Source organism: Canis aureus, chromosome 14, assembly GCF_053574225.1.
Source record: "Canis aureus isolate CA01 chromosome 14, VMU_Caureus_v.1.0, whole genome shotgun sequence".
In the NCBI taxonomy this organism is placed as follows: Eukaryota; Metazoa; Chordata; class Mammalia; order Carnivora; family Canidae; genus Canis; species Canis aureus.
In genome coordinates this window covers 25,673,289-25,688,056 of record NC_135624.1, presented here as the reverse complement: position 1 = coordinate 25,688,056, position 14,768 = coordinate 25,673,289, and the positions used below count along the sequence as shown (strand labels likewise).

The 14,768-nt window shown below is 37.2% G+C and overlaps 1 protein-coding gene across 15 annotated transcripts in view; it reads left to right on the top strand.

Moving 5' to 3' along the window:
- The window catches only part of TATDN1 (TatD DNase domain containing 1), a 65,514-nt gene that overhangs the window by 9,984 nt on the left and 40,762 nt on the right, over positions 1 to 14,768 (top strand). For 8 of the 15 annotated variants that reach the window (XM_077847168.1, XM_077847165.1, XM_077847166.1 and 5 more), the window contains 3 exons: positions 6,547 to 6,612; positions 8,917 to 8,966; positions 13,594 to 13,657. In XM_077847168.1, coding sequence (XP_077703294.1) covers positions 6,547 to 6,612; positions 8,917 to 8,966; positions 13,594 to 13,657 — 180 coding nt within the window. Of the gene's footprint in view, positions 1 to 5,702; positions 5,827 to 6,546; positions 6,613 to 7,193; positions 7,306 to 8,916; positions 8,967 to 13,593; positions 13,735 to 14,768 lie in introns of those variants that run through there. The other 7 variants (XM_077847171.1, XM_077847170.1, XM_077847172.1 and 4 more) reach the window with 5 other exon arrangements.

Sequence of the window (14,768 nt, the reverse complement as noted above, 5' to 3'; positions counted from 1 at the left end):
AAATGACTAGAAGGAGGAATTCACAACAAAAGAAAAGACCAGAGGTAATACTGTCACAAATCTAATCGATAGGGATATAACTAAAATGTCAGAGATAGGATTCATTATAAAAATTATAAAGTTACTAGCTGAGCTTGAAAAAAAAAAAAGCATAAGAGACACTAGAGAATGTCTTAGTGCAGAAATGAGATCTAATCATCCTGACCTTAATGCTCTGAGATGCAGTCTAAACTGGATGCTCTGAAAGCTAGAGTAAATGAGGCAGAAGAGAGTATAAGTGGCATAGAAAATAAGTTGATGTAAAGGAAGGAAGCTGAGGAAAAGAGAGAAAAACAAGTAATAGCCCATGAGGAGCAGTTTCAAGAAATCAGTGATGCCATAAAATGAACCAACATCAGAATTATTGGGGTGGCTGAGGGTGAAGAGAGACAGGGCAGAAGTTATATTTGAGCAAATCATAGCTGAGAACTTCCCTAAGAAGGGGAAGGAAGCAGGCATTCATATCCAAGAGGTAAAGAGGACCCCTCCCCAAATCAATAAAAATAGATCAACACCCTGACATATAATAGTGAAGCTTGCACATATCAGAGATAAAGGGAAAAATCCTGAAAGCAGCTCAAGACAGAAGATTCCTAACCTATAGAGGTAAGAGCATTAGACTGACATCAGACTTCTGCACAGAGATTGGCACGCCAGAAAGGGCTGGCATGATATATTCAGGGTACTAAATGAGAAAAACTTGCAGCCAAGAATACTTTATCCAGGAAGGCTGTCATTCAGCATAGAAGGAGAAATAAAGAGCTTCCAGGACAGAGAGAAACTGAAAGAATATATGAGCACCAAGCCAGCCCTGCAAAAAAGAAAAAAAAATACTAAGGGGGAATCCTATAACCCAAGAGAGAGCCCAAGAATAACAGATCAGAAGGAAACAGAGACAATCTACATAAACAGACTTTTGCAGTAGTATAATGGCACTAAATTCCCATCTTTTTTTTAAGTAACTTTATTTTTATTTTTTCATATTTATTTATTCATGAGAGACACAGAGAGGCAGAGACACAGGCAGAGGGAGGAGAAGCAGGCTCCATGCAAGGAGCCTGATGCGGGACTTGATCCCGGGAATCTGGGATCACGCCCTGAGCCAAAGGCAGACGTTCAACCACTGAGCTACCCAGGCATCTCCCTATCTTTCAATAGTTACTGTGAATGTGAATGGGCTAAATGCTCCAATCAAAAGACACAGGGTATCAGATTGGATAAAGCAAAACCCATCCATATGCTGTCTACAGGAAACTCCTTTTAGATCTAAAGACACCTCCAGGCTGTAAGTGAGGGAGTAATAGAACCATTTACCATGCTAATGATAGCAAAAGAAAGCTGGGGTGGCAATCCTCATATCAGACAAATTAGGTTTTAAAACAAAGACTAGTAAGATGAAGAGGGACATTACATCATACTTAAGGGGTTTATCCAACAAAAAGATAACTATAAATATTTATGCTCCTAATTTGGGAGCAGCCAATTATATCAACCAGTTAATAAACACATTGATAATCATACATTAATCGTAGGGGACAGATCATCTAAGCAGAAGATCAACCAAGAAACTAGAGCTTTAAATGATAACACTAGACCAGATGGCTTTCACAGATATATACAGAACATTCCATCCTAAAGCAGCAGCAAACACATTCTTCTCGAGTGCACATGGAACTTTCTCCAGAACATATACTTGATGACAAGTCAGGTCTCAATCAATACCAAAATATTTGGATTATTCCCTGCATATTTCCAGACCACAGTGTTTTGAAACTTGAACTCAATCACAAGAATAAATTTGGAAAGAACTCAAACACTTGGAGGTTAGAGAGCATATTAGTAATGAATGAATTGGTCAACCAGGAAATTAAGAATTTAAAAAATTCATGCAAACTAATGAAAATGAAAACACAACTGTACAAAACTGCTAGAATACAGCAAAGGCTTTCCTAAGAAGGAAGTACATTTCCATACAAGCCTCTCAAAAAATTAGAAAAATCTCAAATACATAGGCTAACTTTAGATCTACAGGAGCTGGAAAAAAACAGCAAATAAAGCCTAAACCAAGCAGGAGAAGAGAAACCATAAAGATTAGAGCAGAAATCAATGAATTTGAAACTAGAAGAACAGGAGAACAGATCAACAAAACTAGAATCTGGTTCTTTGAAAAAATAATGTTGATAAATCCCTAGATAGACTTATCAAAAAGAAAAGAGAAAGGACTCAATCATGAATGAAAGAGGAGAGATAACAACCAACAACAAGGACATTTATAAACTGCCAAAACAAGCAGGAAGAAAGGGAAAACCTAAACAGATCATTAACAAGCAAGGATACTGAAGCATTAATCAAAGCCTCCCAAAAAATAAGAGTCCAGGGCCAGATGGCTTCCCAGGAGAATTCTACCAAACACTTAGAGAAAATAATAATACCTACTCTACTGAAGCTGTTTTTAAAAAATAGAAATGGAGGAAAACTTCCAGACTTATTCTGTGAACTTATTCCAGCATTACCTTCATCTCAAAACCAAAGACCCCAACAAAAGAATTACAGACCAATATCCCTGATGAACATGGATATCAAAATACCAAGATACTAGCCAATAGGGTCCAACAATAATACATTGAAAGGATTATTCACAACCAAGTGGGATTTATTCCTGGGATGCAAGGGTGGTTCAACATTCACAAATCAATCAAGGTGATAGATCACATTAATAAAACCATATGATCCTCTTAATTGATGCAGAGAAAGCATTTGACAAAATACAACATTCTTAATTAAAACTCATCAAAGTGTAGGGATAGAGGGAACATATCTCAGTATCATAAAAGCCATCTACAAAAAGCCCACAGTGAATATTCTCAATGGGGAAAAACAGGGTTTTTCCTTTAAGATCAGGAACAAGACAAGAATGCTCATTCTCATCACTGTTGTTCAACATAGCACTAGAAGTCCTAGCCTCGGCAGTTAGACAACAACTACAAAAAAGGCATTCAAATTGGCAAAGGAGTCAAACTCCCTCTCCACAGATGACATTTACTTTATGTGGAAAATCCAAAAGGCTCCACTCCAAAATTGCTAGAACTACAGCAATTCATCAATGTGGCAGGATACAAAAATCAATGCACAGAAATCCGCTGCATTTCTGTACACTAAAATGAAACTGAAGAAAGAGAAGTTAAGGAATCAGTCCTGTTTACAAAAACTATAAAATACCTAGAAATAAACCTAACCGAAGAAGTAAAGGATCTGTACTCTAAAAGCTACAGAACACTTATGAAAGAAATTGAGGAAGACACCAGAGATGGGAAAACATTCCATGCTTATGGTTTGGGAGAATAAATATTGTGAAAATGTCTGTGCTACCCAGAGCAACTTAGGCATTCAGTGAAATCCTTATCAAAATACCAGGGAGTTTTTTCACAGAACTGGAACAAATAATCCTAAGATTTGTTTAGAACCAGAATGTTGAAAAAGAAGACCAAAGCTGGGGGCATCACAGTGCCTGAATTCAAGCTATATTAAAGCTGTGATCATCAAGACAGCATGGTATTGGCATAAAAACAGACACATAGATCAATGGAACAGAATAGAGGACCCAGAAATGGACCCTCAACTCTGTGGTCAACTTAGCTTCGACAAAGCAGTATCTTCAACAAATGGTGCTGGGTGAATTGGACAGCCACATGCAGAAGAATGAAACGGGACCATTCTCTTAACACCATATACAAAGATAAACTCACAATGGATGAAAGACCTAAATGTGAGACAGGAATCCATCAAAATCCTAGAGGAGAATAGAGGCACACCAACTGTTTGATCTTGGCCACAGCAACTTCTTACTAGACACATCTCTAAAGGCAAGGGAAACAAAAGCAACAGTGAACTATTGGGACTTCATCAAGATAAAAAGTTTCTGCACAGCAAAGGAAACAGTCAACAAAACTCCCTACAGAATGGGAGAAGATATTTGCAAATGACATATCAGATAAAGGGCTAGTATCCAAGATCTATAAAGAACTTATCAAACTCAACACCCAAAAAGCAGTCCAGTCAAGAAATGGGCAGAAGACATGAACAGACATTTCTCCAAAGAAGACATACACGTGGGCAACAAGCACATGAAAAATGCTGCACATCATTTGTCATCAGGGAAATACAATCCAAACCACAATGAGATACCACTTTACACTGGTTAGAATGACTAAAATTAACAGGACAGGAAAAACAAATGTTGGTGAGGATTGTGGAGGATGGGAATGGGAGCTGATATAGCCACTCTGGAAAACAGTATGGAGGTTCCTCAAGTTTAAAACAGAGCTACTAAATAAAATAAAACAGCTACTCTACAACCTAGGAATTGCACTACTGGGTATTTACTCCAAAGATCTAAATGTAGTGAAACAAAGGGTCACCTGTACCCTAATGTTCATAGCAGTGTCCACAATAGCCAAACTGGATGGAGCCAAGATGTCCTTCAACTGATGAATGGATAAAGAAGAGTGATGTATACATACAATGGAATATTACTCAGCAATCAGAAAAGATGAATACCTACCATTTACATTGATGTGGATGGAACTGGAGGGTACTATGTTGAATGAAGTAAGTCAACCAGATAGTTATATGGTTTCACTCATGTGGAATGTAAGAGATAATGCAGAGGATCATAAGGGAAGGGAGGGAAAACAGTGGGAAGAAATCAGAGGGAGATAAGCCATGAGAGACTCAACACTGGGAAATAGACTCTGAGGGTTGCTGAGGTAGGATGGGATAGTGGGATGGGGCATTAAGGAGGGCACGTGGTGTGATGAGCACTGGGTGTTATATACACGACTCATGAATTATTAAACACTACATCTAAAACTGATGATGTACTATATGTTGGCTAATTGAATTAAAAAAAAGAATGGCACTTGATTTTGGGGGTCAGATGATCCCTTCTTTTGGGAAGTTATCCTCTTTGTTGCCAGATATTTAGCAGCATCCCTGTCCTCAACCCTGGATGCCACTAGCATTCCCCTCAGTTGGGCCAAGTAGAAATGCATACAGACATTGCTAAGTGTTGTGGAAGGGTGAGGTTAGAAGAAGAGGGGCTGCAGAATTGCTTTCTACTGAGGACCACTGCTCTGTAGGCTCAGTGAATTCTGTCTTCTAGATGCAGTATGTGTCCACACATGTCCATGTTGTAGAATGCCCTTTCCATTTATCAGTTTGTAAGCTTTACCTTTGTTCAAGATCTAGCTCTGCTGTGAAGCTTCTCTCATCTTTGTGAAAATGGTTTAGCCCCTTCTTTGTGCTCCCATGCATGTAATAATTATTTATAGACTTAACATATATAGAGCTCCTATTATGTGCCAACCATTATGCTAGGTTCTAGAAATATTGTAATAAAAACTTTCTTGCCTTGTGTTGCTTAGTCTAACATAACACAGTATATTTGTAGTTCCCATATCGACTATAAATTCCTGGAGGACAGGGACCTAGTGTTGGGTCTTATTCTGTATCCCCTAACTCCTTATGTCCACAGTAAGGACACAGAGTTGGTCTACATGGTATTTGGTGAATAAAAGAAATAATTTATTCTGCTCTCTGCATCTCTACTTACATCACCCCGATAGAGGTTCTCATTGTAAATATGAGCTCTTTCCTGTTTCCAGATGAGATATGCTGACTCCATTTGCCCCCTTCATATCCTGCCTTCTACAAAGACGCCAGAATGAGATGTCCAGAAGACAAATCTACTACTCTGCCAAAAGCCATCTGTGCTTCTTGTTGTATCTGGTATTTTAAAGACAGATGTGTAACATAGCTGAGTCTAGACTTTTGTGGCCACTCCCTGCCCTACATTTCTCTCCAGCAGCCAGAACAGCCTATGGCTTTTCACAGTCACTGCTCTCTCACATCCCAGATGCACTGCTTCTGCTTCCTCTGTTTGCAGTTTCCCCTCTTCTACGGGGAAACTCTAACTTATCCTTTCTGATTCAGTTCAGGGATCCTTTGTGGAAACTTCTAGGCCATCTATCAGGCTAGGTTGGATGTCTCTCCTCTGTGTCCCACAGTGCCAGTGTCTGCTTATTATTTTTAAATTGTCTGTTAATGTGTCTGCCTTCCCAATTCTGCGTTGAGTTTCTTGAGAATAGAATTCTATCTTATTCCTGTTTGTATCCCAGGTGTCTAGCTTAGTAACTGACAAGTGGTAGGCACTTAGATTTTGTTTAAATGAATGAAAAATTTAATAACAGGAGCTTGTATTTAACATAGAAATTTAAAATAGAAGCTCTTTTAACTTTTTTTTTTAGATTTTCATGAGAGACACAGAGAGAGAGAGACAAAGACATAGGCAGAGGGAGAAGCAGGCTCCCTGCAGAGAGCCTGGTGGGGGGCTCAATCCCGGGACCCCAGAATCATGACCTGAGCCAAAGGCAGATGCTCAACCACTGAGCCACTCAGGTGCCCCTAAAATAGAAGCTCTTAATAATTATTTATTTTTGCTTTCCACAGATATCGGTATCAACTTGACAGATCCTATGTTCAGAGGAATTTATAGGGGAGTTCAGAAGCATCAAGGTAAATTTTTTTTTTTTTTTTTTAAGATTTTATTTATTTGAGAGAGAGAGACAGCGGGAGTGGGGAGGAAAGGGAGAAGCAAGCCCCTTGCTGAGCAGGGATTCCTGACCTGGGGCTGGATCCCAAGACCCCAGGATCATGACCTGAGCTGAAGGCAGACACTTCACCAACTGAGCCCCCCAGGCACTCTGATAAATGTTTTCTTTTATTAAGATAGTTTCTCTGTGAAGATAAATTTTATGCCTTAAGGTGATCATGAAAAGCATGATCTACTTTATCATTGAAATATTAAAGGATTTATTGTACATCTTGTTTAAAACTATACACAAAGTGAAACATATGTAAGCTATATGGGTAAACCACAGCCATGAGCATTTATAAAGCACCTTATTATAATGACAAAGTGTTACCAAGGCTGCCTCCCCTGAGGCGGTTTATAATTTCAAATATAGAACTTTAACCAATGCATAAAAGCCAAACAACAGTTAATTGATTAGTCTCTTAAGCAGTTGAATATAATTTAAAAAATCACATGCGGTTGAACATTAGTATAATACCTTGTCTTTTGGTAACATTTTCAGCTGAATGACAAAGCAGTAATGTGATTAAGGAGCAGGTGCACTGCTGCCCTAACTTCCCTGCCTTCCCTCTTTGCATCCAACTCCTGCCAGATTCCAGATGCCTATGGGATAGGTGAGAATAGACAGTGGTTTCTTAAAGAGTGGTGGAAAGCATAGCCAAAAGCAAAATGGCTTATATTTATCCTATCAAGTTCATTCAAAAAGTGTGTTTTGTCAGCTGGAGTAAGCAGGAAATGATGGTGACAACACATTTTTGAAAGGAGAATTTCTCCAGTAAACCGGTTTATGAATATTGCCTCAGAAAATTCCTGTACTTGTTATTATATAAATGTGAACAGGAAAATTTGATTTTGTGGTCTGGGTGAAGTGGAACTACACATTTCAACAATTAAGTCAAAGCTAAGTTTACTGTGCTTCTAGGTAGATACTAAATGTAGTATCTTTACAGATAAAGATACATTAAGCTTTTAACGAAAGCTTCTCTAAATACAGGGAATGTTAGATGCTACTTGAAAAAAAGAAAGCTAAACATAAGCTTTTATAAGCCTTACCGCAAAACTTAAATTTTCTACTTCATTTACAAGTTTAGATAATGTTTTTGTTTTATGTTAAAAAATGTTAGGTACTATAGACAATTGAAAAAATTATCTTCTGATTTTCTTGCCTTTGTAGCACTTAACAGCTTTCATGCTTTGTGACTCTGTATAATTTTGTGTGCATGTATTTATGAAATAAATTTTATTGTCATCAATATCAGTATGAGTGGTTTATAGTATTTAGCAAAACTGGTTGTCTTAGTTTAAGTTCATTAAATTGACATTTTTTGTCTAAAAAATTATATAGTTACTCTAGAAGTAATTATAATTGAATTCTAACCAAATTTACTGTGATAATTAAATGTGAAATTAATAAGTAGATTTTTATTCTAGAATTGTTTGATTTTGCTATCCATTACCTTATGTCTCTGAAAGCTTAGCTTTTTATTGATCTCCCCAGAAAAGCTTGTTGTTATTTAACACGAAATTTTGGGAAAAAGCAATAAACTGTCAGAAAATAAAAATTATCCTTCCCTTTCTATGGGAATAGAAATTACAGAAATACAGCATTAACTAAAATTACAAAGATGTTTTATCATGTTTTGGAAAACATTACAGATATATTTTGAAAAGCCCTAGTAAAAATAAGAATCTTAATGATTATTTTATTTTTATTAAAAAAAAATACAATACCAACAAGTTTCAAATTTAAGGCAAGTGACTTTTTTTTTTAAGATTTTATTTATTTATTCATGAGTGACACAGAGAGAGAGAGAGAGGCAGAGACACAGGCTCCCTGCATGGAGCTTGACATGGGACTCTATCCTGGGACTCCAGGATCATGCCCTGGGCTGAAGGTGGCGCTAAACCGCTGAGCCACCCAGGCTGCCAGGCTTATTAAATTATAGTGAGCAAATTCACCTTTCTTTTGAACCTCCTGATTTTTGGCACTTTTCTCCTTTTTGATCAACAAAATAAAATACAATAAAATGGATAAAACTAGTCATCTAGTTTGCCTTTTTTGGGTTTCTATTTTTAAGGTTACTGCTGATTATTATTAGGTAAGTACTTATCAAACAGAATTGATTTGGTAAATATAATTGTTTCTCTGTATTTTTCTTTCAAGAAGGGCTAAGTAAGTGAAATTTTTTTACCAGGTTTTCTTAATGTGGATTTGCTTTTCACAGATGATTTACAAGATGTAATAGAGAGGGCTGTCCAGATTGGAGTTAAAAAGGTAACATTTTGTTTTCATTAAATGTTTTTCAAATAATTAAATTTGGTTAAGAGACTGTAGAATAGAAGAGAAAGAGCTAATGCCACACGTGGCATTTGTGCATTGTCAACAAGTAATATTAGCAAGTAAATGAAATATATCAAAATTTAAGTGACACAGACCTCATGCTTGGATAGTTCTTTCATGTGAGTAGAAATGTAAATGTCAGAGTCTCCGAAAAAAATTTTTAAAGCCTATCTGAATTACCAGGCTTCTCAAGATGCAACTCTTTTTTTTTTTTTTTCCACTTTTCAATTAAGGGTTTATTTTTTTTTTTTATAATACATTTATTTTTTATTGGTGTTCAATTTACCAACATACAGAGTAACACCCAGTGCTCATCCCGTCAAGTGCCCCCCTCAGTGCCCATCACCCATTCACCACCACCCCCCCGCCCTCCTCCCCTTCCATCACCCCTAGTTCGTTTCCCAGAGTTAGGAGTCTTTATGTTCTGTCTCCCTTTCTGATATTTCCACACATTTCTTCTCCCTTCCCTTATATTCCCCTCCACTATTATTTATATTCCCCAAATGAATGAGAAAATACAATGTTTGTCCTTCTCCGATTGACTCACTTCACTCAGCATAATACCCTCCAGTTCCATCCACGTTGAAGCAAATGGTGGGTATTTGTCATCTCTAATGGCTGAGTAATATTCCATTGTATACATAAACCACATCTTCTTTATCCATTCATCTTTTGATGGACACCGAGGCTCCTTCCACAGTTTGGCTATTGTGGACATTGCTGCTATAAACATCGGGGTGCAGGTGTCCCGGCATTTCATTGTATCTGAATCTTTGGGGTAAATCCCCAACAGTGCAATTGCTGGGTCGTAGGGCAGGTCTATTTTTAACTCTTTAGGAACCTCCACACAGTTTTCCAGAGTGGCTGCACCAGTTCACATTCCCACCAACAGTGTAAGAGGGTTCCCTTTTCTCCGCATCCTCTCCAACATTTGTGGCTTCCTGCCTTGTTAATTTTCCCCATTCTCACTGGTGTGAGGTGGTATCTCATTGTGGTTTTGATTTGTATTTCCCTGATGGCAAGTGAAGCAGAGCATTTTCTCATGTGCATGTTGGCCATATCTATGTCTTCCTCTGTGAGATTTCTCTTCATGTCTTTTGCCCATTTCATGACTGGATTGTTTGTCTCTATGCTGTTGAGTTTAATAAGTTCTTTATAGATCTTGGAAACTAGCCCTTTATCTGATATGTCATTTGCAAATATCTTCTCCCATTCTGTAGGTTGTCTTTTAGTTTTGTTGACTGTATCCTTTGCTGTGCAAAAGCTTCTTATCTTGATGATGTCCCAATAGTTCATTTCTGCTTTTGTTTCTTTTGCCTTCGTGGATGTATCTTGCAAGAAGTTACTATGGCCGAGTTCAAAAAGGGTGTAGCCTGTGTTCTCCTCTAGGATTTTGATGGAATCTTGTCTCACATTTAGATCTTTCATCCATTTTGAGTTTATCTTTGTGTATGGTGCAAGGGAGTGGTCTAGTTTCATTCTTCTGCATGTGGATGTCCAATTTTCCCAGCACCATTTATTGAAGAGACTGTCTTTCTTCCAATGGATAGTCTTTCCTCCTTTATCGAATATTAGTTGACCATAAAGTTCAGGGTCCACTTCTGGGTTCTCTATTCTGTTCCACTGATCTATGTGTCTGTTTTTGTGCCAGTACCACACTGTCTTGATGACCACAGCTTTGTAGTACAACCTGAAATCTGGCATTGTGATGCCCCCAGCTATGGTTTTCTTTTTTAAAATTCCCCTGGCTATTCGGGATCTTTTCTGATTCCACACAAATGTTAAAATAATTTGTTCTAACTCTCTGAAGAAAGTCCATGGTAATTTGATAGGGATTGCATTAAACGTGTAAATTGCCCTGGGTAACATTGACATTTTCACAATATTAATTCTGCTAATCCATGAGCATGGAATATTTTTCCATCTCTTTGTGTCTTCCTCAATTTCTTTTAGAAGTGTTCTATAGTTTTTAGGGTATAGATCCTTTACCTCTTTGGTTAGGTTTATTCCTAGGTATCTCATGCTTTTGGGTGCAATTGTAAATGGGATTGACTCCTTAATTTCTCTTTCTTCAGTCTCATTGTTAGTGTATAGAAATGCCATTGATTTCTGGGCATTGATTTTGTATCCTGCCATGCTACCAAATTGCTGTATGAGTTCTAGCAATCTTGGGGTGGAGGCTTTTTGGTTTTCAAGATGCAACTCTTAATAAATTTTATAACATAATTTATCATTTGTTAGAATTCAGTGGTTATCAGAAAGACGTGTATCTGTCACCAAGTTTAGCTTTTATAGTATGGATACACCTTTTCAAATAACTTCAAAGACACTTTAATTTTTATAGTACTTATTTGATTATCAGGGAAATTCCACTTTTTAAAGAGTTCTAAGCAAATGAGTATTAACTGTGTCAAATTATTTGATGAGATACTTTTTAATTAGTATTTAAAAAAATATCAGGCGAACCCACATATGTACACTGGAGGTTAGGACAGTGTGGCGTCAGGATATGTAGTTGCGGCTTCTCAGTTGAATAACTTCAGATGTAACAGACTAATGACCCTGCTGGCTTCCGAATTCTGTAGTCCCAGCTCTGAAATGTAGAGTCACTGTTCACAAGTAATAAGAATGGATAAAAGTGACAGCATTCATTGCTGATTATCCAGTTATTCTCTGCATGGTAAATCACTTTATAAAATGCTTTTCTGCAAACTCTGAAACACCAAGCTCCTAAATTTTCACGTGTCAGCCATGAGTAATTTAATCCTGACATTGGAAACATACACACTCGGATGTAAGAATGGCAGAAACAGAATTTACTTGGATGTGGTTCCAAATCAGAATCTAATGTAGTGCCTTGCAGCTACAATGTAGTGATTAAAAGCACAGCTATGGTATCACACAGCTGGGTTCCAGCCCCAGCTTCCTTCTCCAGAGCTTTGTAACATGGGTGCTTATCTCTCTAGGCATCAGTATTCGCATCTGTAATTTGAGAATAATAATGCCTAATTAAGGGGAATTGTGAGAGTTAAATAAAGCTGGAGAGCAAAGCACTTGGTATTGTACCTGCATAGATACTCGCTACTCTATTAGGTTGATGGTGGAAGCCACCATCCTTCTAATATCACCATTGTGACCTGGGAGAGGAAATTACGTCCTCTAGTCTTGTCCTTACTTTTTCACCTATTTGAGAAAGTCATAGATAAAATAAAAGATAGACATGAATAGCAACTATTTTACAGAATTGAAATACTAGACATGGGCACCTGGTCTTATATTAAAGAATTAGGTATTAGTAAACAGTCAAGTTCTCCCAGTATTTTTGTTAACATCTTATACCCTGTGTTTCATAAGGAGTTGAGGATTTAATTATGGCTGTGCGTTCCCTGAATAGATACTCAGTGCCTATTATATATGAAGTTTAGGTTGCTATATGAAAACATCTGCTCATCATTTGCACTTCCTCCTGTGTTGTGTACGTTTTCTCTTTAGGTGTGGACCTAGAAGGAATTCTTCATTTTAGCTTGAAGTGAGATGCTTAAAAAAATCAGTGTGTTTTATAAGTCACTTCTTTAGAAGGTTGTATACTTCAGCAGGACTGCCTCAGTAGCCACCACCCACACATTGCTCTTTGGTGATATTTTCCTTTTCATACATTGTTTCTGACTGCCGGTGGACCCTGAGGGCTGCCTCTTTAGAAGTGTGCTTTTGTGCCAGGAGCCATCCATGTCCTTACAAAGAATTCAATATACGTTAATCCAGTGATTGTCAAACTTTTGGTCTCAGAACCCATTCACATTCTTCAGTATTCTTGAGGATCCCACAGAGCTTTTGTGCGTGTGTTTTATCTGTTAGTATTAGAAATTAAAACTGATAAGAATGTAAAATATCTATTAACAGTAAGACATTATATAACATAAGTAGCATATTTTTATGAAAAATAAGTATCTACCAAACCAAAAAAATGCAGTGACGTGATTGGAATTGTTTTATCTTTTTTTTAAATATCTCTTGAATGTCTGGCTCTTAATAGAGACTGCTGAACTTGGAGATCTGTTTTTGCAGTCAGTGTCTTGTGCTGTTACACATCATGTAGCCTCTGATATATCTCATTGCACACTTGTGGCCAAGTGAGAGAGAAAAAGGCAAATAGCGTCTTAGTATTATTACGAAAATAGTTTTGACTTCACATTCCCCTGGGGGTTCTGGGACCGCACTTGGAGAACTGTTGAATTAATAAACACTACTGAATCCTTAGATGAATAGAATTCTAAATTCAGAAGTCTTTAGTTATTCAGTCTTTCAATGTGATCTAACAGGAAAAACATACCTGTGAATACATTTTAATAGGAAGGAGTGACAAAATCTGCATGGTATGTATGCTTGTATGTTTGGAGAGACCACTCTACATAGGAGGTGACCTTTCAGCGAGATTTTAAAGGAAGGGTAAGTGTGACAGAGAGAGAAAAGCATTCTGGAAAAAAGCATTAGGAAGGCATTTTTGATAAGTTGTTGTTGATACTCTATTCAAGTGGGCTTATTTTATTTCTTTCTATTTCAGTTTATGATTACAGGTGGAAATCTGCAGGACAGTAAAGAGGCACTGCATTTGGCACAAACAAATGGTATCCTCATATTACTTTTACCTCCCAAAAATATGAATTAAGTTATTTTGGAGAAATCTTTCTAAGACCTGCCTCAGGTACAATACAATGGATTGTGATGGTAGAAACAATAGAAAAATAGACTGATTGCAATGGGACAGTGTTAAGAGGAAAGAATTCAAAGTGCTACTTGGTGTATCAGATGTTTGATTAAACCTTCTCTCTCACTGTACTTAAGGATTATTTTAAGATTTCAGTTAACGAGAATTAAGTTCACCGTGGTTTAGCCTCACATATCCCTGATGTAGGGTTTTTTTTTTTTTTTTTGTATGTTGTAATGTATTTAAGATGTGTGTTGCCTAAAAAAAAAAAAAAAAAAAAAAGATGTGAGTTGCTTTTCTTTTGCACATTTTAAATTTAAACTGAAGGATCATTTATTAAATATTTATCATGCAAACCATTGTTGTAAGGCCCTAGGAATGCAAGTAATAATATATAATACTCATTTTATGTTCATACATCTTGCACTTATTTAAAATCTATAAAGTTTTGGAATTGGTTCCTAAGGGAATCCTAGTTAAAGAAAACATCTCCTTTATCTGGCATTCATTTTACCTAATTCTTTTTGGTTCTGCTTTTTGGCAAGCATGCTTCTTGTGCTAGATGTTGAAGAGTTAGGCCTTCTGTGTTACTTTTCAAATTACTGGTTTACCTATTAAAAGTTATTTTTTATGGAAAGCTTTCAAAAATGCATACTTCTCTTCAGCATCCACTGACATTTTTCCTTAGTGATTAAGATAAAAGTAGTCATCTTCTCAGATGCCTTTGGGGGTATAAAAATATTGTCTTCCATATTTTTTACCCCCAAAGAGATATGCTTTTTTTCTTTAATGAGAGGAGGAGATTTTTTTTTTAAGATTTTATTTATTTATTCATGAGACACAGAGAGAGAAAGAGAGAGTCAGACACAGGCAGAGGGAGAAGCAGGCTCCATGCAGGGAACCCGACGTGGGACTCGATCCCGGGTCTCCAGGATCAGGCCCTGGGCTGAAGGTGGCGCTAAACCGCTGAGCCACCCAGGCTGCCCAAGAGATATGCTTTTAAAAGTTCTTGAATCTCCCTTGTCAGCCCT